This window comes from Macaca mulatta, chromosome X (genome assembly GCF_049350105.2).
Source record: "Macaca mulatta isolate MMU2019108-1 chromosome X, T2T-MMU8v2.0, whole genome shotgun sequence".
Classification (NCBI taxonomy): Eukaryota; Metazoa; Chordata; class Mammalia; order Primates; family Cercopithecidae; genus Macaca; species Macaca mulatta.
The window spans coordinates 136,826,070-136,852,193 of record NC_133426.1 but is presented as its reverse complement, the minus strand read 5'-3'; the positions used below and the strand labels follow the sequence as shown (position 1 = coordinate 136,852,193).

The 26,124-nt window shown below is 40.9% G+C and overlaps 2 protein-coding genes across 7 annotated transcripts in view; one reads left to right on the top strand and one right to left on the bottom strand.

Moving 5' to 3' along the window:
- The first annotated feature begins 3,936 nt into the window (after nucleotides 1-3,936).
- Nucleotides 3,937-5,188, top strand: GPR119 (G protein-coupled receptor 119). The gene has a single exon (XM_001093395.5). It carries the CDS (start codon nucleotides 4,049-4,051, stop codon nucleotides 5,054-5,056), a length of 1,008 nt encoding a protein of 335 aa, XP_001093395.1. The 5' UTR covers nucleotides 3,937-4,048; the 3' UTR covers nucleotides 5,057-5,188.
- Nucleotides 5,189-16,718: 11,530 nt separating this feature from the next.
- SLC25A14 (solute carrier family 25 member 14) overlaps nucleotides 16,719-26,124 on the bottom strand; it is a 33,980-nt gene continuing 24,574 nt past the window's right edge. For 4 of the 6 annotated variants that reach the window (XM_015128173.3, XM_015128172.3, XM_077987728.1 and 1 more), the window contains 4 exons: nucleotides 24,998-25,122; nucleotides 24,080-24,215; nucleotides 18,105-18,185; nucleotides 16,719-17,167 (listed from right to left, as the gene is read on the bottom strand). In XM_015128173.3, coding sequence (XP_014983659.1) covers nucleotides 17,126-17,167; nucleotides 18,105-18,185; nucleotides 24,080-24,215; nucleotides 24,998-25,122 — 384 coding nt within the window. In that variant the 3' untranslated portion in view covers nucleotides 16,719-17,125. Of the gene's footprint in view, nucleotides 17,168-18,104; nucleotides 18,186-24,079; nucleotides 24,216-24,993; nucleotides 25,123-26,124 lie in introns of those variants that run through there. The other 2 variants (NM_001257616.3, XM_077987727.1) reach the window with 2 other exon arrangements.

Genomic DNA, 26,124 nt, shown 5'->3' with positions numbered 1-26,124 from the left:
TCCTGGCTAACATGGTGAAACCCCGTCTCTACTAAAAAATACAAAAAAAAAAAAAAAAAAAAAAAAAAAACTAGCCGGGTGAGGTGGCGTGCACCTGTAGTCCCAGCTACTCGGGAGGCTGAGGCAGGAGAATGGTGTGAACCCGGGAGGCGGAGCTTGCAGCGAGCTGAGATCCAGCCACTGCACTCCAGCCTGGGAGACAGAGCAAGACTCCGTCTCAAAAAAAAAAAAAAAACCTCTCAGGTCATACCAATGCTTCTGATACACACTTCGATTAACAGTGTGTTAATTTGATTAGCAGAGACTAGAAGACACTCAATACCCATGTAACATTTTACACTTTGTGAAGCCTTTTCATATCTATCACACCTCATTTTTTAAAATTTACTTTTATTATACTTTAAGTTCTGGAATACATATGCAGAACGTGCACGTTTGTTACATAGGTATACATGTGCCATGGTGGTTTGCTGCACCCATCAATCCATCATCTACGTTAGGCATTTCTCCTAATGCTATCCCTTCCCTTGCCCCCTACCCGCCCAATAGGCCCCTGGTGTGTGATGTTCCCCTCCCTGTGCCCATATGTTCTCATCATTGTTCAGCTCCCACTTATGAGTGAGAACATGTGGTGTTTGGTTTTCTGTTCCTGTGTTAGTTTGCTGAGAATGATGATTTCCAGCTTCATCCATGTCCCTGCAAAGGACATGAACTCATTCTTTTTTATGGCTGCACAGTATTCCATGGTGTATATGTGCCACATTTTCTTTATCCAGTCTAACATTGATGGGCATTTGGGTTGGTTCCAAGTCTTTGCTATTGTGAATAGTGCTGCAATAAACATGTGTGCACGTGTCTCTAGAGTAGAATGATTTATAATCCTTTGGGTATATACCCAGTAATGGAATTGCTGGGTCAAATGGTATTTCTAGTTCTAGATCCTTGAGGAATCGCCACACTGTCTTCCACAATGGCTGAACTAATTTACACTCCCACCAACAGTGTAAAAACATTCCTATTTCTCCGCATCCTCTCCAGCATCTGTTGTTTCCTGACTTTTTAATGATTGCCATTCTAACTGGCATGAGATGGTATCTCATTGTGGTTTTTATTTGCATTTCTCTAATGACCAGTGATGATGAGCCTTTTTTCATATGTTTGTTGGCTGCATAAATGTCTTCTTTTGAGAAGTGTCTTTTCATATCCTTTGCCCACTTTTTGATGGGGTTGTTTTATTCTTGTAAATTTGTTGAAGTTCCTTGTAGATTCTGGATATTAGCCCTTTGTCAGATGAATAGATTGTAAAAATTTTCTCCCATTCTGTAGGTTGCCTGTTCACTCTGATGATAGTTTCTTTTACTGTGCAGAAGCTCTTTAGTTTAATTAGATCCCATTTGTCAATTTTGGCTTTTGTTGCCATTGCTTTTTGTGTTTTAGTCATGAAGTCTTTGCCCATATCATACCTCATTTTATCATCCTCACAACCTTGTGATATAACTATGACTGTCTCCATGTTACACATGAGGAAACCAAGGACAGTGGTTCTCAACCCTGGCTGAATATTAGAATCACCCAAGGAACTTTTAAAACTCCCAGTGCACAGGTACCACCCCAGAATAGTTATGTTAGAATCTCTTGGTGTGTGGCCCAAACAGCAGTATTTTTTGGAATCACCAGGTGATTCCAATGCACAGCTAAGGGTAAGAATCATTACAGTACAGCAGTGCTTCTCAAAGTGTGGTCCCTAAGCAAGTAACAGCAGCATCTGGGAACTTGTTAGAAATGCAGATCTGGCCAGGCGCGGTGGCTCACGCCTGTAATCCCAGCACTTTGGGAGGCCGACACAGGTGGATCACCTGAGGCCAGGAGTTCGAGACCAGCTGGCCAACACAGTGAAACACCATCTCTACTGAAAATACAAAATTAGCTGGGCGTGGTGGCTGCACACCTGTAATCCCAGCTACTTGGGAAGCTGAGGCAGGAGAATTGCTTGAACCTGGGGGGTGGAGGTTGCAATGAGTCGAGATCACACCATTGCACTCCAGCCTGGGTGACAAGAGCGAAACTCCTTCTAAATAATATTAATAATAATAAAAGGAAGAAAGAAGGAAAGAAAGAAAGGAAGGAAGGAGGGAGGGAGGGAGGGAAAAAAAGAAAGAAAGAAAGAGAAAGAAAGAGAGAAAGAGAGAAAGAGAGAAAGAGAGAGAGAGAGAGAAAGAAAAAAAAGAAAGAAAGAAAGAAAAAGAAAGAAAGAAAGAAAGAAAGAAAGAAAGAAAGAAAGAAAGAAAGAAAGAAAAAGAAAGAAAGAAAGAAAGAAAGAAAAAGAAATGCAGATTCTCAGACTCACCAATGACCTGAAACTCTGGGAGTAGGGCCCAAGAACCTGGGTTTTAAGACACCCTCCAGGTGATTCTGATACACTCTCAAGTTTGAACATGGGCTTGAAAAGGGCTAACTTGACTCTGTGGAGTCAAGAGCTGGGGAAACCCAAGCACACCTTAGGTCCAGGTATAAAATTAGGCTAGGTTCTAAGCAGCTGGAATCAATCTCCCAATGGGCGTACACAAGAATAAGAACTGTTTTCAGGCTGGCAACTAGAATACTGAGTCCCCACAACACAGTCTTTCTGATCCTTTTTTAGGAGAGACATCTGCCAAAGGCCCTCTCAGACTGTCAAAACGTCCTGAAATATATTTGCGTCCAACTCTGCACCTTGCTCTCTACTCCCTCACTTCAAACACTAACCTTCCCCATTTGTGCTCTCACCTGAACTGAGTAAATAAGCTTCTAACCACTCTTCTCCCCACCCCTCTCTTCTTGGTATCCAAGATGAGAGTGGCAGGCGAAAGGTTAGTTCTAATGTACCCAAGCAAATAGATACACATCCTAAAACAGGAGTGACTTATGCAGCTGCCCCTCTGGAGTGCATCTTACCTGCTTCAGCAACACAGTCGCCCTTTGGTCTAACCTTCCCCCCTCAACCACCCCCACGTTCCTATTCCTGGAAAGTGGAAAATTCCATAGCCAAACATCAAACAGACACTTCCCAGAATGCAGCTCATCTCCTCTTCTCCTCCTCCCACAGAGGTACCTTGGGTCTATAGGATTAAGAAAGGCAAGCCCAGCAGCCACTATTCACTGACCAGAGACCTGGCCCAACATGCTGCAGAAATAATTATCAATGAGTATACTTGAGAGACAGCAGCGCAAGGTGGCGAATGGGCTCTAAACTGAATGACAGCTGTTAACAGTTTTTGGCCCTGTTTTTCCTGTCCTGAATCCTCAAATGGGTTCCAAGGGATGAGAAACGGGGGAACAGCACGCCCTACTTGAGAGAATTGGAATTTGAGGAGCTAGGAAGCAAAAGGAAAGAAACAGCTTAAATGTGTGGTAGCACTCTTGAAAGTATGCTGGGGCCCCTCAAAAAGCTCACCTGCCCTCACTTCCCACTTCAACTGATTGTGAGCATCTTGCTTGATTAAAAGCAATTCATAATAGTAACTGAGAATTAATTATTAAGAAAAAGTTTAATTAAGCTGAGATTAGTTATTTAAGCTGGTACTTGAGGTTTTGGAAGGAAAGTAGAAATTTAATGTCAAGATATAGAGGAAGAAAAAAGTATGATTGGAGTCAATTATATCTTTTGACAGACAGGAGACCTGATGAATGTCCCTGTCCCTCCAGAGTCCCTGAAGCACCATTGAAGGGAGAGGGCCTGGCGAGACAGCATGTACAGGTACTTGGGAGTTGTCTAGTAACTTGGTGGTTGGAGGGGGAGGGACTAGTTCAGGGACCAGGGGGAGGTCTGTACTGAGGTTGCTGCCTTTAGAGAGCTGGAGAGGCAGGAGGCTGAGGACTGAAAAGAGAGGGTGAGTAATTCTTCATGACCTGTAGGATCCCAAAGATGGCGAGCTGCCAGCCTGGACTGCCAGTGAAGGCTGGAATCGTGTTGTAGCTCTGAACCCACAGCTCTTCTTCTCCTGGCCCATGAGAATTTCGGCTGGAAAGACAGCATGCCCTGGTAAGTGAAGTCCTGCCACTTCAAGACATGGAGTCATCTTTCTCATTTGGAGTGATCCTTGCTGTCCTGGCCTCCCTCATCATTGCTACTAACACACTAGTGGCTGTGGCTGTGCTGCTGTTGATCCACAAGAGTGATGGTGTCAATCTCTGCTTCACCTTGAATCTGGCTGTGGCTGACACCTTGATTGGTGTGGCCATCTCAGGCCTACTCACAGAACAGCTCTCCAGCCCTTCTCGGCCCACACAGAAGACCCTGTGCAGCTTGCGGATGGCATTTGTCACTTCCTCTGCGGCTGCCTCTGTCCTCACAGTCATGCTGATCACCTTTGACAGGTACCTTGCCATCAAGCAGCCCCTCCGCTACTTGAAGATCATGAGTGGGTTCGTGGCCGGGGCCTGCATTGCCGGGCTGTGGTTGGTGTCTTACCTCATTGGCTTCCTCCCACTTGGAATCCCCATGTTCCAGCAGACCGCCTACAAAGGGTCCTGCAGCTTCTTTGCTGTATTTCACCCTTACTTCGTGCTGACCCTCTCCTGCGTTGGCTTCTTCCCAGCCATGCTCCTCTTTGTCTTCTTCTACTGCGACATGCTCAAGATTGCCTCCATGCACAGTCAGCAGATCCGAAAGATGGAACATGCAGGAGCCATGGCTGGAGGTTATCGACCCCCACGGACTCCCAGCGACTTCAAAGCTGTCCGCACTGTGTCTGTTCTCATTGGGAGCTTCACTCTATCCTGGACCCCCTTCCTTATCACTGGCATTGTGCAGGTGGCCTGCCAGGAGTGTCACCTCTACCTAGTGCTGGAACGGTACCTGTGGCTGCTTGGTGTGGGCAACTCCCTGCTCAACCCACTCATCTATGCCTATCGGCAGAAGGAGGTGCGACTGCAGCTCTATCACATGGCCCTGGGAGTGAAGAAGGCGCTCACCTCATTCCTCCTCTTTCTCTCGGCCAGGAATGGTGGCCCAGAGAGGCCCAGGGAAAGTTCCTGTCACATCGTCACTATCTCCAACTCAGAGTTTGATGGCTAAGACGGTAAGGGCAGAGAAGTTTCAAAGTGCCTTTCTCCTCCCCACTCTGGAGCCCCAACTAGATCAACAGGAGTTACGGGGATGAGAGCACTTGCTTCAGGCAACTGACCCCTGTCACAGCATCCCCCACCCCCAGACTGAGAGGTAACTGAGGCAGGGTCCTGACTTTCTTCTATAATTGGTTTCCCCATTTTCAAATCGCCACTCCTCCCTGTCCTTCTTTTGAAATGAGCCTGTCTCTGATGTATAGGTACACTTACTCAAAGCAAGAAATGTACTGCTAAAAAGATGCTTATAGATCAAATTCTATTTTTTAGTATACCAGAGCAGCACTGTCCAACAGAAATATAATGTGAGCCACATGCATAATTTTAAATGTTCTAGTAACCGTGTTATAAAGGTAAAAAGAAACAGGCAAAACTAATACTTTATTTATCCCAATGTAACCAATATATTGTTTTCAACATGTCATCAATATAAAAATTATGCTGTTTTTTTTTTTCATACTAAGTCCTTGAGATATGGTGTGTATTTTGCCCTTACAAAAAAATCTCAATTTAAACTAGCCATATTTCAAATGCTCAGTAGCCACATGTGGCTCGTGGCTCCCATACTGAACAGCACTAGAGAAATGAGTTTCTGTTATTTTTAACTGTTTACTATAGTGATTTACTACAGTAATTGCTTTGGCAAGGTTAGGAGTCCCTCCTCCTCCTGCCCTTACTGATATTAATCAGATATTTTATATGGTGAATGTGCCTAAAAGGTAGAAACCTCAATTCATCTAAAGCTTGTGTTTTCCCACACCTCATGATGTTCAAAATAGGCTATTTGCCAAAGAAACACTATCTTGTGATTACTTCTGCTGTTAACGGTCCCAATCCATCACCTTTTAACCCTCTGCTGCCCCTTCCCTTAAGATGGCCTCATATGTCACTTGTAGCTACTTGCTGATGACAATGCTGGATCACAAATTCTGAGGCACTGGGAGGGAAAGGGAGAGAATAAAGGTGGGTACCAAGACAGGCACAGCCAAGCTCTCCAGACTGGAGCCACTTTGCTCCTCGGGGCTCCTTCCACTTACTCCCCAATTTACATTTTCCTAAGAAACTGTTGCACGGGAGACCAGCTGAGGAGCAGGTGCCTCATCCTCCTTTCTGTGGGGTACAGAAAATGACAAGGTTGGCAGAGGGAAATTATGCTCAGTTTCCCTCTGGGCAACCTGGCAGCAAAAATTCAAGAACAGAATGGCGAAGACACTCAGAAACCGCTCTCTGCTTTCCTGAGCTTCCCTGTAACCCTCTCCAAAACCTCCTGGTCTCCACAGTGGATTGCTAGAGAGTTTGGCTCTCAAGACCTTAAACTGTAATACTGCCCCAGAAAGCTGCCAAGTTGACAGCAAAAGAAGGCAAGAAGAAACCAAACCAGTATGAATTAACTTGTCTAGGATTTGATACCGAAACAACCTTAGGTTGGTTAATCCCTCAATATCCCTAAATTAATGACTTGAGGATGCATTTGAATCCAACGTGTAATGGCTAACTCCAAGAGGCCCTTGAAAATTTTCATTCTAATCACAAATTATAATGTTTAGACCTGGATGGAATCCAGCCACCCTCCTTTCAAAGGATGTCACCACACCACTATGCTTTGCACTCGGATTTTCTTAATCCCCCATTCGTCTTAGATTAACTCTCAGCTTTCTTTCCTCAGTCATTCAGAGGATAATGATCATCCCTTTCGGTTTCCCTACTCTTGAAAATTTCCTTCTCCCTACCTTCACCCTGTATCTTCTTCAGCCCAAATGGTCTGTTTCTCATTGATCTATTCTACTACATACACATCAACCCACCTTTGGTAAATTTTTTGCAGTCGCTTTGCTTACCAGTCTGGCCCAGAGGAGAAACATACTTTCTTTCACCATAGCAAGCATCGTGTTCCTACAACTGAAGAACTTTTTGGCTCTCAAGTGGATGATGGAACCCAATATGCTTTGAAATGCTGAGCATCCAGCAAGTACCAGGCCAGCAATAAGGCACATTCTTGGATTGTATTATGAGTTACTGGGAACTAGGTAAAATATGAATAACTGGATTTTGGACAAAATTGAAAGCAGGCTCAAACCAATGTCCTCCTTACTGGTGGTTCAAAGCTTAAATCCTGGCCTTGCTACAAAGGACTGATCTTGTCAAGGTAATATAAGCAAAATGGAATGAAAATTAAAGTTAATTCTGAAGCCAAGGTCCTTTTAGGAAAAAAAAAAAAAAAGGCCAGACGCAGTGGCTCACGCCTGTAATCCCAGAACTTTGGGAGGCCAAGGCGGGCGGATCATGAGGTCAGGAGATCAAGACCATCCTGGCTAACATGGTGAAACCCTGTCTCTACTAAAAATACAAAAAAAAAAAAAAAATTAACCGGGCGTGGTGGCAGGCACCTGTAGTCCCAGCTACTCGGGAGGCTGAGGCAGAAGAATGGCGTGAACCCGGGAGGCAGAGCTTGCAGTGAGCCGAGATCGTGCCACTGTGGTCCAGCCTGGGTGACAGAGCGAGACTCTGTCTCAAAAAAAAAAAAAAGTAAATTAGTCTGATTTAATCATTCCACATTTTAAACATATATATATCAACATCACATTGTACCCCATGTAATATATACAATTATTTATCAATTAAAAATAAAAAATATATATATTTTTAAATACAGAAAAGCAGGAGGGGAGGGGAGGGGAGGTGATTAGTGTGTTGTTAGGTTCAATCTAAGAAACTCTGCTACCCCTGGGAGTCAGTATGTGCAGTGGAAAAATCACAGGTCTTGAAATCCAACAGACCAGTGTTCAAATGATAATTCAGTCATTTAAATTCTCAAACTAGATCCCTCATTCATCAAACTGGGGTAATAATGCCTACTTTACATGGTTATATTGAAGATTAACTCAGATAATATATATGTAAATATCTAGTAAACTACAGCACACTGTTAGTGCTCAAAAATGTCAGTTCTCTTCCTCTTCCTTAAACACCCTGAACTAAACAGTCAGTTGACCCATTTAAGGGAGTCCCTCATATTCAGATATTATGACATATAGAACAAGGACAATTGGACTCAGAACTATGAATTCCTCAACCCCTGAATAAGATTTTTAAAAATGAGTAATGAGAGGTGATTCAGGTTTAAAAAGACAAACAATAAATCTAATACCTTAGCAGTATCAAGACAGAGCAGATACAAACAAGGCATTGGCACTAGTATGGTAATTGGATTTAAGAGTAATCATAATTTAAAACACTGTGTTTCACCAGGCACGGTGGCTCACGCCTGTAATCCCAGCATGTTGGGAGGCTGAGGCAGGTGGATCATGAGGTCAGGAGCTCAAGACCAGCCTGACCAATATGGTGAAGCAGCCCATCTCTACTAAAAATACAAGAATTAGCCAGGCGCAATGGCAGGCGCCTGTAATCCCAGTTACTCAAGAGGCTAAGGCAGGAGAATCACTTGAACCTGGGCGGCCGAGGTTGCAGTGAGCCGAGATCACGCCACTGCACTCCAGCCTGGGTGACAGAGTGAGACTCCGTCTCAAAACACTGTGTTTAATAAGTCACCAAGAGCAGACATACAGGATGCTACGCAAAAGTCTAATGGCTTTCTTTGATGCAGGCTCCTTCACAGACAAGGGAATGTACTGAAAACATTTAGATTTCATTCACACATCTACTGTTATCTCCTGATGGGCTTACCAAGAAGCCAGATTTAGTTCAGCAAGGTGATCAAAACATCCCAGATATTAATACCTTGTAGGATGCAATGTAGGCCAATCAGTCCCATTTATTATTTCCATGAACAGCTTACTGTGAATTTGTGGTGTTTTTGTTTTAAGAGACAGGGTCTCACTCATCACCCAGGCTGGAGTGCAGTGTTGTGATCATGGCTCCCTATAGCTTCAACTTCCCAGACTCAAGCGATCCTCCCACCTCAGCTTCCTTAGTAACTGGGAACACAGGCACATGCCAGCATGCCCAGCTAATTTATTTATATTTTGTAGAGACAGGGTCTTCCTATGTTGTTCATGATCGTCTTGAGTGATCCTCCCACCTCAGCCTCTGAATGTGCTGTGATTACAGGAGGAAGCCACTGCACCAGGCTGAATTTGTAATAAAAATTGTAACATGACTAAGTTTTATATTAATTCCTTAGGTAGGAAATGTTATACATATCAACACCTCAATTTCAGAGGACTATTCTCGAAGAACATAAGGACACTATAGCCCTCTGTACAGAGGTGTTTCAAGTGGTTTCAGAAGTGTTAGAGGCAGGTTGCCCTGACCACCATATCCCTGCTTGTCCATATGTCCAGTGTGAGCCAGAGATAACCTTGGGATATCTCCTCCCTAGAAGGAGAAGTGTTAACTAGTTCAAATGGGAATTGAACTCATGACCTTGATTTCATTCTCACCATGCTCAGTCACTGGCCAAACTGAATAGAGACCAGTGAAAACAGCAGGCACAAGATACTTAAGGACACACATAGAATCAGCAGAAACAAGAATAGCAATGGACCCAATGACAGACCACAATTCCTCGGCTACTGTCAGTCACTCAATTTTGTGGTTCCTTCAGTACTTTCCACGTCATCCTTCAAACTGCTGAGTGGTCTGGAATTTTCTCCTTTTAATTAACAAATCTTCACTTGTTATTTCTGCAATCTTATAAATCAATGGTGGTGCCTACAAATGCCAATTGTCATTCATTCATTCATCTGTCTGTCCATCCACTTACCTATCTCACAAACATTTATTGAGAGCTATGTGCTAAAATTGCCCCAGCTTTGCTGGGATATCTTCTAGAGGTATAGATTGATATATAAATGATGTTTACTATTTCTTTTACAATTATAAAAACTTTTGTTCATTAAAAAAATTTTGCAAACATAGGAAATCACAAAAGTACCCATAATTATACTATCCAGAGATGACCACTGTTATTCTCCTTCATCTGTTTTTTTTCACTTAACATTATATTGTGTATATTTTCCTATGTCATCAAGTCTTTTTCAAAAACACAACTTGTAATGGTTGCATGCTTTTTCAACAAATGATACAATACTTTAACTATTTCCCTATAGTGTGCTAAAACTTAGGTTATTTCTAATTTCTGTTATAATACCATGATAAATATCTTTGTGTATAAATCATTGGCATGTCTCTGTCCCATTCCTTAGAATAAATTCACCAAGCAGTATTACTAGATCAAGGAGCATTAAATATTTATAAGTAATTTTTTTTGAGATGGAGTCTCACTCTGTTGCCCAGGCTGGAGTGCAGTGGCACGATCTTGGCTCACTGCAACCTCCACCTCTCAGGTTCAAGTGATTCTCCTGCCTCAGCCTCCTGTGTAGCTCTGACTACAGGTGCACACCACCACTCCCAGCTAATTTTTTGTATTTTTTTAGTAGAGACAACATTTCACCATATTGGCCAGGCTGGTCTTGAACTCCTAACCTCGTGATCTGCCCACTTCAGCCCCCCAAAGTGCTGGGATTACACGCATGAGCCACTGCACCGGGCCAAGAATTTTGATTCACATTTCTGCTGGCATTTCTTGAAGTATAACATTTCCCTGAGATATCTGCTAAGAGAAGTCATTAGTGAGCCATAAATGAACAGACCACACTGATAGGAATATCCCAAAGAGATAAAAGCACATGGCTTCCTGAAAGAATAAACCATACTAAGGAATTTAACCAGTTGCTTTTATTATTATTATTATTATTATTATTTTTACAAAAGAAAACTTTTTGATATGGCCTACTGCTAGGGTTCATCTGCCTTCTGCAAATTCAGAAATCTGAACTAACAGAACACAGTAGTTTAAGAATGCCTCTCACAGAGTACAACTTCATCATCAATACAGCACAGTGTGATATCCAGATATCGACTTCAGTGCTTTGGTTCTTAAAATTTTCGGACGTAGTTGCTCCATAAAATGCTAAGTAGACATGAGAATAAGAAAACATTTTCACACAGAGCTAGGAAACCATTCTTGAATTTGCTGAATGAAGCCTTGAAGCCATAGTCTTGCAGTTTGCTGAAAGGGCAAGATATGCTTCACCTAATGGATCAACCATGGCAGGGTAAAGTGCATGAGAGCTTAACATGCTACTACTCAGCCATATGTTCCCTGGATTTACAAGCTGTTGGGACCATAATCAGCCACTGGGCTCAAAGAGCCCTCTCATGAGGAGTCCTAGAAACGACTGATGCAGCTGCTAAGAGTCTAAGAGTCTGTTTTAATGCACAAAGCAGTTCCTGTTTGTTTCAAAGCGCCTTGTACACAATGGGGCAGACGGGATTCACTTGCTATCAAGCACTGGGGAAACTAAAACCCCGTAGGGCCAAGAGCCTGAGGGGCTCTCTTCATCTGCTTAGGTTTGTTTTTATTTGGTATATGTTGCCCAACAATCCCATGATTGAATCACAGTTCTCATTTACCATGATACATCCGTATCAGTTCCAGTTCTATCTCAATTGTGTTGACATTAAGCCACTAAAAAGCTGATAAACTTGCTGAGATAACACAGTCACAGGCCCAGTAAAATGCCATGCTGTCTAACAAAACTGTTCAATGTGCTTTTACTCACCAATCCCTCCTTAGTATTTTTGCAGATGTGTCCATTGAGCCATTCAACAAATATGAAAGCATTTCCTATAGAAAAGCAAATGGGTATTATATCATCTCAGAAGTAGTTAAAAAAAAAAAAAAAGGTGAGAAAACTAAACCAAGAAATCATAGCTGAATGGCTCTGAGATCATTTCAAATGTGAAAAACAGACTCATAATCCAAACATTTCTTATCCAAAATTCCAACCACCACTTTAATATTACCAGGTCCCTTAGTAATCTTATACAATGAAAGTGTTAAATGGTTTTTCTTATTTACAAAATAAATGGGAGACAAGGATGCATGAAGTGTTTATAGTAAGTAAAGCACAGCCCAAAATACAACTGAATTCTGATGCTGAGACACTGAATAGAGAGAAGAAATATCCGTTAACAGTGAAACCTCAGAAATAAGAATTATTGGCCAGGTGAAGTGGCTCACACCTGTAATCCTAGCACTTTTGGAGGGCGAGGTGGGTGGATCACCTGAGGTCAGGAGTTCAAGACCAGCCTGGCCAACATAGCGAAACCCCGTCTCTACTAAAAATACAAAAATTAGCCGAGTGTGGTGGCGCATGCCTGTAATCTCAGTTACTTGAGAGGCTGAGTGAGACAGGAGAATCATTTGAACCCAGGAGGCGGAGGGTGCAGTGAGCCAAGGTTGCACCACTGCACTCCAGCCTGGGCAACAGAGGGAGACTCCATCTCAAAAAAAAATATATATATATATATACACACACACACACACACACACACACACACACACACACACACATAGAGAGAGAGAGAGAGAGAGAAATGGCCATTTTGAGAAGACATGAAGATATTTATTTTTAATACCCAGTAATTTTATTACTTTAATTTACATGAAACATCCTGACTGGATTAGGCTAATAAAAATATTACCCCTTAAGTGACATGCTGTGGTGAATAGAGATTTAATTTATAATCAGGTTCATAGTAATCATTCCTCCTATAAATTTGTTTATAAGCATAAGAAAATTTTTCTTTCCATTGGAGGAGAAAGGGTGGAAAGCCTAGCCCCATGTCCAAATTACTAAATTTCAAACTAGTGGCATCTGTATCAATAATTCCACATTCTTCAACAAATGGTCTTACATAAAACAGTAAGAAGTTCATGTTGTTCTGGTGTGCCATCTCTGACTGCAAGACCCTCTTTTTGAACCCTGTTGTGCTGCCCCTAGTGAACTGTCCTCAGACTGGAGGAAGAAGGGGGTGGAGCAGTGAAGGAGGTCATGGAGAAGAAAGGCCAACAAAGGGAAGAGGGAGAAGTGGGAGAAAGTGGAGAAAGGGGAAGTGATGTATTTGCAGTCACAGGTCTCCAGGAAAATAATCTTAATCCAGTATTACTGTTAAGTGATAAAGAGTGACCAACCACAAAAACTATTGACCTGGCCGGGCGCGGTGGCTCAAGCCTGTAATCCCAGCACTTTGGGAGGCCGAGACGGGCGGATCACGAGGTCAGGAGATCGAGACCATCCTGGCTAACACGGTGAAACCCCGTCTCTATTAAGAAATACAAAAAAAACTAGCCGGGCGAGGTGGCGGGCGCCTGTAGTCCCAGCTACTTGGGAGGCTGAGGCCGGAGAATGGCGTGAACCCGGGAGGCGGAGCTTGCAGTGAGCTGAGATCCGGCCACTGCACTCCAGCCTGGGTGACAGAGCGAGACTCCGTCTCAAAAAAAAAAAAAAAAAAAAAAAAACTATTGACCTTCTTTCTCCCAGGGTGCTATAAAGATAGGGGAATTAATGAAATCAATATTCTTTACTGCTCACCTGCCATAAACTTTAAGTGACACTGGACAAAGTTAAGTCAGTACACTTCAAGCATAGTGATTGTAAGTATGGGATCATGAGCCAGACTGCCTGGGCTAGAATCCTGACTCTGTCATGTTTTAGAGGCAAAAGTATTTCACCTTTCTGTGCCTCAGTTTCTCATCTGAAAAAGCAGAATTGTACCTACTCTCATAGGGCTGGTTGTAAGGATGTAGACAGAGTATAAACACAATATACTTAAACAGTACCTGGCACATAATAAAACCCATACTCTGTATTACCTATTATTAATAGTTAATAATTATTTATTAAACTATTAATTAGCTATTATCTGAGTTGTTTCATTCTCCAGCCTCTCAGAAAAAGGGGGAAAAAGTTGAAAGTTTTTGCATCTTACAACCTACAAATTTTGGTTATCATTTTATCCCTTCAAATATGACTTGCTAGGGGAAAGGATGTGGGTTGTGGAAGAGAGCAAGCAGAATTAGGGATTACTTCAAGGCCTGAGCCACTAAAAGGGTTTTTAGGGGCAAATCCAGAATTTTGTTTTGTGAAGTGTCATTTAAGACTTTATTTTTTAGAGACAGGGTCTTGTTATGTTGTCCAGGTTGGCCTTGAGCTCCCGGGCTCAAGTGATCCTCCCACCTCTGCCTCCTGGGTTAGCTGGGACTACAGATGTGTGCCACTGAACCCAACTTGTGCCTATTAGACTTTATGAGTGATGTAAAATAAGCAGTGGGACATAGAAGTATGGAGTTCAAGGGAGAAGTATGGGCTGAGGATGTATATTTGGAAGTCACCAGCAGATATATAGTACTAAAACCATGGAAAACACTGCCCTACTTGCTCATACCTTTAGTAATCCTTAGCTTACAGCCATTTTCCTAATAATTCAAAATTTTTTTTTTTAATTTTTTGAGACGGGGTCTTGCTCTGTCATCCAGGCTGGAGTGCAGTGGCATGATTTTGGCTCACTGCAACCTCCGCCTCCCGGGTTCAAGCGATTCTCCTGCCTCAGCCTCCCTAGTAGCTGGGATTACAGGCCACCATGCCCAGTTAATCAAATTTTAATTTAATTCAATTTAAATTCCACAGTATTTGTTGAACCTTTCCTATGTTTTAGGCATTTAATCAGATCCTTTGGATACAGACCAATTCATTTACTCATTTGACAAATGTGTACTAAGTGCACATAACTGTATAAAGCACTGAGAACCCAGTAGTGAAAAAAACTGACATAATCCCTATTTTCATGGAACCCCAAATGATGGGAGATACAGAAATTAGTGAAATAATCACACACATATAATACAGATATAAATTCTGATATGTGGTATATGAAATTATAATGAGGAAAGTTATTTACATTGGGGGAGAGGAAATCACTGGAAGGTTTTTCTGAAGGAATAATATTTAGGTTGAGGTGAATTAAAGCCATTCTGCAATGGATATAAATCCTTCAAGAAACTATTTTCAGGCCAGGCACAGTGACTCACACCTGTAATCCCAGGACTTTGGAGGCCGAGGCGGACGGATCACCTGAGGTCAGGCGTTCGAGACCAGCCTGGTCAGCATAGTGAAACCCGGTCTCTACTGAAAATACAAAAAGATTAGCCAGGTATGTGGCGGGCGCCTGTAATCCCAGCTACTCAGGAGGCTGAAGCAGGAGAATCACTTGAACCCGGGAGGTGGAGGTTGCAGTGAGCCAAGATCACGCCACTGCACTCCATCCTGGGCAACAGAAAAAAAAAACTATTTTCAGCCTGCACTATTGTGAAAAATGGGTTCCCTTTTGCTAATTTGGGTATGAGTAGGGTATCTGATGGATATAGTAAATGTTTTTAAAAATTAATAATATAAACAATGAGATACCACTGCCCACCTATCAGAAGGGCCAAAATCCAAACTGATGACAGCACCAAAAGCTGGAGAAGATGTGGAGCAACAATAGCTCTCATTCATTGCTGCTGGGAATGCAAAATGGTACAGCCACTTCACAAGACAGTTTGGCAGTTTCTTACAAAACTAAACATACTCTTATCGTACCATCTAGCAATTGTGCTCCTTGGTATTATATTTACCTAAATGAGTTGAAAATGTCTATACAAAAACCTACACACAAATATTTATAGCAGTTTGATTCATAATTGTCAAAACTTGGAAGCAACTAAGATGTCCTTCAGTGGGTGAATGAATAAACTGGTACATCCAGACAGCGGAATATTATTCAGTACTAAAAAGAAATGACCTATCAAGCCATGAAAAGACATGGAGGAACCTTATATGCATATAAGTAAGTTTAAAAAGCCAGTCTGAAAAGTATGATTCCAACTATACGACATTCTGGAAAATGCAAAAACATGGAGACAGTAAAAAGCCTCAGTGGTTGCCAGAGGTTAGGGGAGAGGAAGGAATGAATAAGAGGAACATAGAGGATTTTTAGGGCAGTGAAACCATTCTATATGATTCTATAATGATAGATACATATTATACATTTGTCAAAATGTATAATGCCTTATCCTCATGGTAACATCGACTCTTGCTGTCTCAGCTCAAGTGTCATTTCTGCTATGAAGCCTTTGGCAAATCCTCTAGGTAAGGCTGTTCCTCCTCTGTGCTCCCACACAGCATTTTGTTTATCTCTTACATAGTATTTAGGTCCTACTGTAATTATTTACTTACAAATCTGTTCTTCCTCTATAATATGAGCTTGAAAACAGACACTATGTCTTAGTCATTTTATAGTCCCAGAATCTAGACATAATAGATACATAATAAATGTTGAACAACTTAATGAATGGATCAAGATGAAGAACTATTGATTCCACAAATATCTGAGTGCCTACAATGAACCGGCCTCTGTTCCAGTACAAAAAAAGTAGCCAGAACTTTACACCTGTAAGATGATTAGAACCCTGGGAGCAGGCTTCTATTTTAAGCCTTTTTTTTTAGCTTTTTACCTGTAGAAACTTCCAAATGAGCCACTTGCTTGTTTATTCATGTTTAAGAAAGAACCACCTGCCCAACGTTTAGCAGTGGCATTATGCCCATGAATGGCAGTGGGAAAACACAATGCACTCATTCTCATCTCATAAAAGTGCACTTTAAGAGTCCAGTCTCAATTTCATAGACATCTTCTTTTTATTACTCTCTGGAGAATGTAATTTCAAGAGTTGGCAAAGGAGAAAATAGTAAATGAAGACAAAGACAAAGTGATTCTGCCAATAAATACTTTAATGAGAACCGAGGTCTGTAACACATATAGCAATAACCACCCTGGCCTATGCCTTCTGCTCTAGCCCAAGTCTGGGGCTAACCAATTACATTTAACCACATTTGGAAAGCAGGCCGTTTTCAATGTCACCCATCAGTATCCATCTTCATAGAAGATACCAATCTGGGGCCAGAGTCTCAATGTTAACACTTTCTCTCGGGGAAAAGTTAACATGGTAACACAAACATAGAAATAACTTTGAATCACCCCACTGTTCTTCCATCAGGAGGCTCTTAGGAGACCAACGGCTTGGTAAACACTTACGACATTGTCAAAATACATCAGAACATGGGAAAAGGGCAAAGGAGTAGAAAGGCTGGCAGGGCTGGGCTCACATATAATTCAGTTCTTAGATTTGAAGCCTCTTTAGCTGCTCGTATGTAATAAAAAACTGGAGTAAGTCAAGGAAGATCACCAGGTTGATACTGAAAGCCAAAGCTAGTTCTAAAATTAGCATTGCATTCTCTTAAATTAGTCTATGCTATTCTAAGCTTCATTTGCTTTAAAATCTTTTTTAAAACACCACCTGTCAAATCAAGCATGTGTTGCGTGCCTACCATGTGCCCATTTAGATCACTAGCATCGAACAACATAAACAGAGTAAAACTCTTAATATATCTGTAGTCTTCAGGGGGAAACAGGACAAACACACACACACACACACACACACACACACACACACACACAGTAACCAAGAACATCAATGATAACATATAAGATCAGAGTGATTCCAAGAGGGAACGAGATACCCTCTCTCTGTCTACAGACCCCACAAGGGCAGGGAATTACTTTCCAACGCTGTGGTGCTTGCCATTATACACACAACACCACACACAGTATCCAATACATGGCTCTGCACTTAGGAGGCACTCTAAACACAACTGAAGGAGACAGATTCACCCATGAAGAAAGAAGCCTACTTGGCTGTGGATTCCGTCACCCCATGAATGTCTTCTGTCCTGTTTTTATTTCCCGGCTATTTTGGTCCTACAGTTAGGGGTAGGAAATCTGAACCACCTCAGCATGGACTTTCCTGTAGGCTTCTTCCATCAGGGTTCCTAAAAACTTCATAGCCCCTTCCAGATTAGCTGTGTTTGTTGTCATTTTGTTTTAAAGAGTAAAGTTTGACATATCTTTTCCATCCCCTTTAGTTTGTATTAGCCTCCAATTGAAAGCTGTTTCTCTACTTAATTCCATTCTCAAGGGTCACCAATGGGATGCTTGAGTTTCTCACTAGCCTAAAAGGCTTTAATAATCAAATTTTCCTTCCCATAGGCTAGAATTATCTGGGAGCTTGAAGCACTTGCTTTCATCCTCTCAAAGGATACAATGATGTTCCAGGGTCCAAGCCGAAGCCAGTTTGGCCAAAATCCTTTATAGAGTGCAAAAAAGCCCTCATGTTTCCACATCTGCAGGAAAGATATAACCAAAAACAGAGTGAATTCACCTTTCTCTACATTTGACATCACCTTCCACTCCCACCTCAGAGCAACTTATGGCTCCATGAATAGTCTTTTCTCTGAAGGTCCATTTTAAATTCATCTGTAGTCTAAATCCATCCACCCACTTAATCAATAAATATTTACCTACCATACATATGCAAAGCACCATTCTTGATGTTGGGAATATACTAATAAACAAGACAGAAGAAGTGTCTATGGTAGCCAGCCTCCAAGATGGCCCCCAATGAACCCTACCTCCAGTTATTTGTACCCTTGTGTAGCCTCCACCTCATAGTATTTGGTCTGTGTCACCAACAGAATACAGTAGTAGTGAACATATGTCACTTCTATTGCTAGGTTATAAAATATATATTATATATAATAAAGCATCTGTCTTATTCTCTCTTGGATTCATTCACTCTAGAGGAAACCATCTGCTATATGATGAAGAGAGGACTACATGGTGAGGAACTGAGGGCTCCAGCCAACAGCTGCACAAGTGATCATTGAAGCAGCTATCCCAGCCTGTCAAGCCTTTAGATGGCAGCAACCCTAGTTGACATATGAACTACAACCTCAGGAGACAGCCTAAGCTAGAATCAGCTAAGCTGCGTTGCAATCCCTGGCCCATAGAAATTGCAAAATAACAAATGTTTAAGGCAGTGAGTTTTGGAGTAATGTGTTACACAGCAATAGGTAACCTACACAGCAGTCTCTACCCTCATGGAGTGTATATTCTAGTGGGGCTGACAAATACACAAATTGATATATATTATATCCAAAAATAAGTGCTACAAAGAAAACTAAAGCAGGGTAAGAAAATAGAAAGTTGGGCAAGTTATTATTCTTCTCTGAGTCTGTTTCATCATTATAAATTCTATATAATGCCATGGCCTACCTCATGTGAATGCTTTGAGGATTACATGAAGAAAAATGTGAAGTGTTTTGAGTTTTGGTTTCCTACTTTATACAACAGGGATCTTATATACATGGTTATGAGAATTAAATGATAAATTACACATAAACATTATAAACTGGTGGCATGTGCTGAATTTAGCCAGCAGAAATGGTTCATATATAATGGACAAATATCTATTAAGTAACTACAGTGTGTTAGGCATTGTGTCAGACATTGAAAAATGTTATTTGGCCTTTCCAATAGTGAAGTGAAACCCACCACAATTCTAAAAAAAGGAAATATTTGTATAAGACAATAATATGAGAAGCCAGAGTTGTAAATATCCTTTATCCCATCCTGTTCATTAAGTATACTAGAGATAATTATCCTTACTAACCACTTTTGGGAACAAACAGTAAAATAATAAGCACAATATTTATGAAGATATAGTGGTAATATGTTTCCCCCAGTGGATCTTCAGCAAATAGTAAAGGTCTGAGACCAAAACTGATGTTGGAAAATTGTGAAAATCACCCCAAATAAAGCCTAGATGTGAATAACCTAGAACCTAGACTGTTAAATGACAAGAGACCTCTGAGAGACCATCCAATCTCATAATCTCTTACCTGGACTACCACAATAGACTTTTAATTGGTCTAAAATCTCTACCTAGAAGCTAGAACAATCTTTTAAAATTATAAATCAGAGCATATCACTTCCTGCTTAAAGCTCTCAAATGGCTTCCTGGTGGATTTCATTCTAATTACAAATTCTCTGCAAAGACCTGTAGGATCCTACATGATTTAGCTGCTGCCTTTCTCTCCAGTTTCATTTCCTACTAGTTTCTCCCTTTATTCACCACACATTCAGCCACACTAGCTTTCTTTCTAACCCTTGAACATGTCCAGCTTATTTCCAACTCAGACCTTTAGTAACCTGTTCCCTCTTTATGAAATGCTTTTCTCCCAGCTCTCATGGCCAATTCATCATCATTCAGATCTCAGCTCAAATGTCACCTCCTCAGAGGTTTTTCTTGACCATCCTTGCTGAAGTCGTTCCCCACTACTGAGTCACTACTGCAATATGCTGTTGTTTTCTGCATAGCATCTATTTCTATCTAAAATTATACTGTGCATTGTGTGTTTATTGTGTCTCCCTCAACTAGAATGTAATCTCCAAGAGATCAGAAACTAGCTTTGTTTGTTCACCATTGTGTCACCACCACCTAACACAGTGTCTGGCACAAGAAATTTTCCCGTAAGTATTTGTTGAAGAGGTGAACACAAAAACAGTAAGGGTCTCTAATACTCTTATGAGCCATCTGGATCTTTTTTTTTTTTTTAATTAAGAAACATGGTCTTGCTCTGTCGCCTAGACTGGAGTGCAGTGGCAAGCCTACGTAGCTCACTGCAGCCTCAAACTCTGACTCAAGCAATCCTCCCGAGTAGCTAAGACTACAGGATGCAAGCCACAGCACCCAGCTTGAATCTTTATAAATTTCCAAAAACAGTGACCAATTTCTTCACAACATGAGAACTGGGGAGGCACCTTTTGGCATAAGGCAGTTGTGTGAAAACAAAGAACTTCTATAGACAAGCATAGACAAAATAATAAAGTATGATGCTATTACACATAATGGCAAAATAGAACAAAGTCATTTTTAAAAAATGACTGCTATTAAAAATTTTTAGTAGCACATAAGTAAATGACTGAGCAAATGTAAGTACTTAAAGGTTACTACCAACATAAAAACATGTTTCTGCAGATTCAAAACAGCATAGTGGTTGTAAGTAGAAACTTTGGAATGAGACAGATTGTGGATTAAGTCTCAGATCTGCCTCTTATTAGCTATGTAATCTTGTGTAAGTTATTATTTAGCTACTCTGAACCTAAGTTTCCTCCTTTATAAAATAGGAAAGATAATATTTACTCCACAGTGTTGCTGTGAGAGTTAAAGGATATACTCCATGTACAGTGCCTGGGACAGAATAAGCATTCAATAAATATTAGCTATTACTATATTATTGTATAGTAAATCTTTTAGCCAATCTTCTTGAAACAGTGCTCTTACACCTGTCTATCTATTATTACTTCCTGTGTTTATCTCCTTCTATTAGAATCCAAGTGTCATAAAGACAGGGACATTATGGTTTATTTACCAATACATCCTCAACAACCTAGAACAGTGCTTAGCACATAAGACAAACATTTCTTTCATTTTTTGGTGGCGGCGGGGGTGCTCTTCAAGCGTCAGCTTGATTTTTTTATTTTTTATTACTTGAATGAATAATCAAACACACTCCTCAATGCACAGCAACTGGCTTTTGCAAACACCAATTCACCAAACCTTCTAAAAAATATTAAATCCAACAGACGCTTTGCAGTCCTTATCATATTAGATCTCTATTGTATGTGACATTAAGTAACCACTCATTCCTTCTTGAAACTCCTCCTTTGGCTCCCATGACACTACTCTCTAAGTTTCCTCATCTTTGGTGTCTTTCCTAGGTTCCTCATCTGCCAAGATCTTAAAAATTGGTATTCCGGGCAGGGCACGGTGGCTTACACCTGTAATCCCAACACTTTGGGAGGCCAAGGCAGGCGGATCATGAGGTTAGGAGCTCGAGACCAGCCTGACCAACATGGTGCAACCCTGTCTCTACTAAAAATACAAAAATAAGCCAGGTGTGGTGGAGGGTGCCTGTAATCCCAGCTCCTCAGGAGGCTGAGGCAGGAGAATTGCTTGAACCCAGGAGGCAGAGGTTGCAGTGAGACGAGATCGCACCACTGCACTCCAGTCTGGGCATAAATAAATAAATAAATAAATAAATAAATAAATAAATAAATATTGGTATTCCGCAGTGTTCTTTCCTTGGCCCAGTGCTCTTCCCTCTACACCAGTGATTGTCAAATGCAGAAATACCAACGGGGGCTTTTGCCAAACTATACTTTCCAGGGTCTGAGAATTGCTGCCTCAGTCAATCATTATTACAGGAAAGAACTTTATAGTACTCCAGTATGCTGGGAAGGCAAAAAGGTTGTGAACTCTTCTACCTAGTCTCCTTGGTCAACTCTCTCCACAGTTATATACCACCTGTGTGCTAATGACTCCATGGGCTTTTATCTATATCCACGAACCCTGTCTTGAGTCAGGGCTAGAATATCCAAATGTATCCACTGGATTTTCCTCATGCATATCAAACTGAGTATCCAAAACTATGATGTCTCCCCCAAGACCTGCTCCTCTTGTGATGCCTCTGTCAATGAATGTCACCACCTGGTCACCAACTCCAAAAACCCAGAATTTATCTTTGACACCTCCTTTCTCCCACACCTCTCCACATCTAGTCAACCAAATCCTGTTGACTCTATCAACTCATTCTTTCTTGACTCTGTCCCACCTTCTATATCTCCATTATCATGCTCAAGTTCAGGCCTTCATCCCCTCTTTCTCAGATTACAAGAGCCTTCTATTCAGTTTCCCTATCTGTAGGTCAGTGGTTCTCAAAGTGTGGTCTCCAGACTAGCAGCATCAGTATTGCATGGGAATTTGTTAAAAATGCAAATTTCCAGGTCCCACTCCATACTTACTAAATCAGAATCTGGAGATGGGTCCAAGTGAACGGCAGTTTAACAAGCCCTCCAGGTGATTCTGATGCATGTTAAACTTTTAAGAATCACTGCTCCAGGCTTATCCCCTTAGTAGTCTTCAACCTTGGGTGAACATTGCAGTCACCTGATATAGTTTAAAATATTGACACCTGGACCTTACTCCGCAGGTTTTGAGTTAATTGGTCTAAGGTAGAGGAGGGAGCTGAGAAAGTTCCCCCAAGTGATTCCAATGTGTACCCAAGATGAGGAACCACTGTGGTAGATCTAGTCTCCACAAAGCCAAAGTGATCTATTTAATGCAAAGCTAATCTGATTAAAAACTTTCAACAGCTCCCTGACAAGTTAAAAAAAAATTTCAAGCACCTCAATATAGCATTCAGTATCCTTTATAATCTAACCCTTGGCCACCAATATGAGGAAAGCACCATAATGGAGAGGTAAATGTCAGTTTGAGGTCAAATGATCCGAGTTTAAATTCCAGTTCTACTTAGTGGCTGTGAAACCTTAGGCAGCTTAATTTTTCAGTGCTTCAGTGTCTACCTCGTGGGGTAATGGTGAGGATTCAATGAACGAATACACGTAAGTCTCATAAGGACAGTTCCTGACACACAAAAAAGCACTAAGTGGATGTGAGTTATTGTTATTCAAGATGCCACCATCTACAGGGAGCCTATCTCAATGCTTCCAAATTGAGAACTCTGAGTTTATCACTTATTAGGCTATACTGATTATCTGTTTGTATACCTATAGTACTTTTGTAATATCTGTAATTTCTCTCTAACTACTAAAATGGTCTCTAATATGTAATATTGTTAAACAAAACTGATAATAGGAGAGAAACCATATGGCAACATCATATTTTAGCCTCAATTTGTTTTCAGTAGCAATAATATCACCAGTAATTACGTAATACTTTTAGAATATTCAGTTCCCACAAACACAACAGCAGGAACTTTCAAAGCCAGAGTGAACAACAGCATAACCCTGAACTGAAATAAAGTACAGGCTTTTTTCCTTAAGTACTGAGTTATCTATTGCAGGGTCTCTGTGTTGTATGAAGTAGGCAAATGGGGGATATACTGTCTTTTCTATCACTAATTCTACATGATACTATTAATAAAAGTATCCTGTATTTTAAAGCATTCAAATGGGAATCATTATATTAAATACCACTGCAAATTAGCAGATTGCTAAGGAGACAGCTTTTCTACCTGGGAATAACTGAGAAGCTACTAAAAAATATGATTCTTTCATCTTCAAAATGGTATGTAGCAACTAATAATAAGAACTGAAGGAAGGTCTAAGACATCAAAGAAAACCAAATTGTAACCCAAATCCACAATGTACTTACCTTTAAAATACCATCAACGGTGCCCTTATAGAGATCCACATGTCCCACGATTGCCCTCTGGTTCATCATGCGAGTTCGCACCACATCAACCGGGTTGGAAGCCAGAGCCCCAGCCAAACCACATGTAAAGCTGGAACTGAAAGGAAAAGTTTAAGTAGATTGACCCCACTTCCACTCCCTGCCCACTTAAACAGAAATTAGGCTAAATGTAAACTGTACAATATAAGTCAGACCCATCAGATAAAACCTGGCACTTGGCCTTTCATTACAATCTAAAGAGACAGGAAATTTTTCTAAAGAGACATCATTCAAAGGCTTCAGTTTTCAATCTGAAACTCAGCCTCTTTTTAAAAGGAGAGTTTCTAAACCTAATAAGATTCCTAAGTAGAAAGCATCATGCACCACCTATTAGTTACATAAATTTTTCAAACCACAGCATCATATGCCAAATGCATCTGAGTAACAAAATTATCATAAGGGTTGCAAGACAAAGAAAACGTAAAGTGAGATTAGCAACAGTCTTTAGCCAAAAAACTGTGCTTTAGTTTCACAGACCTTATTTACCCCTTTTTTTCTGATTCCCATTGAGAAAAGTTTGCTTTCTCAAACAAAATTAACCAAAGCAAATAATAGATGTGCTTATTAGATATAGAGGCTGTGTATGGACAAATGTAAATCAGACAGACCTCTGATAGGCTGCTGTATTAGAAAATATTCCCAAGTACCCAAGCCCCCACAGCACCTGGGATTTCTGTGAAGTATAAAGTGTTCACAAGGCTTGAAGTTCTGATAATAGAAGAGACAAGGGTATTTAGGCCATACGTACCAGTTATCAAATTCCACCTGAGGATTTCAGTAAAAGAGACTTTTTGTACTCAAAATGCTGGAAATAAAATGAGCACATCCCATCCTACTTACACAAAGTGAGTTAAAATTGTATCACCCATCATTCCTGACAATATTAAGTGCTTCTTAGTAATATCATAGACTGGTAGCTCTACTCCCACAACGATGGCAGCACGCTGAGCAGTTGGAACCACACCCTACAAAACACAAGTGACATTAGGCACCAAGGAAATATAAAGGGAATGATGTCTTAGAGTGAACAAAATAGGTCAGGAGTTGAAAAGTAACAGAAAAATACAAGTCTGAAGTACACAGGTCACTCTTTCAAATCAATGACTAATAAGGGAACATTTACAAATTTCCAATTCACTTGCTATACTAAAAATAAAATAATTGATATGACACCCAAAGCACAAAAGACAAAAGAAAGAAAAAGATCAACTGGACTTCATCACAATTAAAAACTTTTGTGACTCAAAAGACACCACCAAGAAAGTGAAGAGCCAACACACACAAGGAAAAAAACATTTGCCACTCATATATCTGATAAGGGACTGGTGTCAAGAATATATAAAGAACTCTTACAACAAAAAAGGCAAACGATCCAATTTTAAAACGGCCAAAAGACCTGAAGATATTTCCTTCAAAAAAGATACACAAATGGCCAATAAGCAGATGAAAAGATGCTAAACATCATTAGTCACTAGGGAAATGCAAATCAAAACCACAAGGACATTCCACTTCATACCTACTAGGAGGACTATAATGATTTTTCTTTTAAGTAAAAGAAGGCTAGGTGCAGTGGCTTATGCCTGTAATCCCAGCACTTTGGGAGACTGAGGCAGGAGGATCACTTGAGCAGGAATTCTAGACAAACCTGGGCAATACAGTAAGACTCTATCTCTTAAAAAGATTTTAAAATTAGCCAGGCATGGTGGCATGTGCCTGTAGTCACAGCTACTTGAGATGCTGAGGTGGGAGGATCACCTGAGCCTGGGAGGCTGAGGCTGCAGTGAGCCATGATCGCACCACTGCATTCCAGCTTGGGCAACACAGCAAGATCCTGCCTCGAAAAAAAAAAATTAATTAATAAATAAATAAGTAAAAGAGCAAGCGTTGGTGAGGAAGTGAAGAAATAGGAACCCTTACATGCTATGGGGCAGCCACTGTAGAAAACAATTTGGCATTTCCTCAAAAAG

What these genes read in the sequence shown, in the direction of transcription:
- GPR119 (XM_001093395.5), top strand. Translation starts at nt 4,049, where the DNA reads ATGGAGTCATCTTTCTCATTTGGAGTGATCCTTGCTGTCCTGGCCTCC.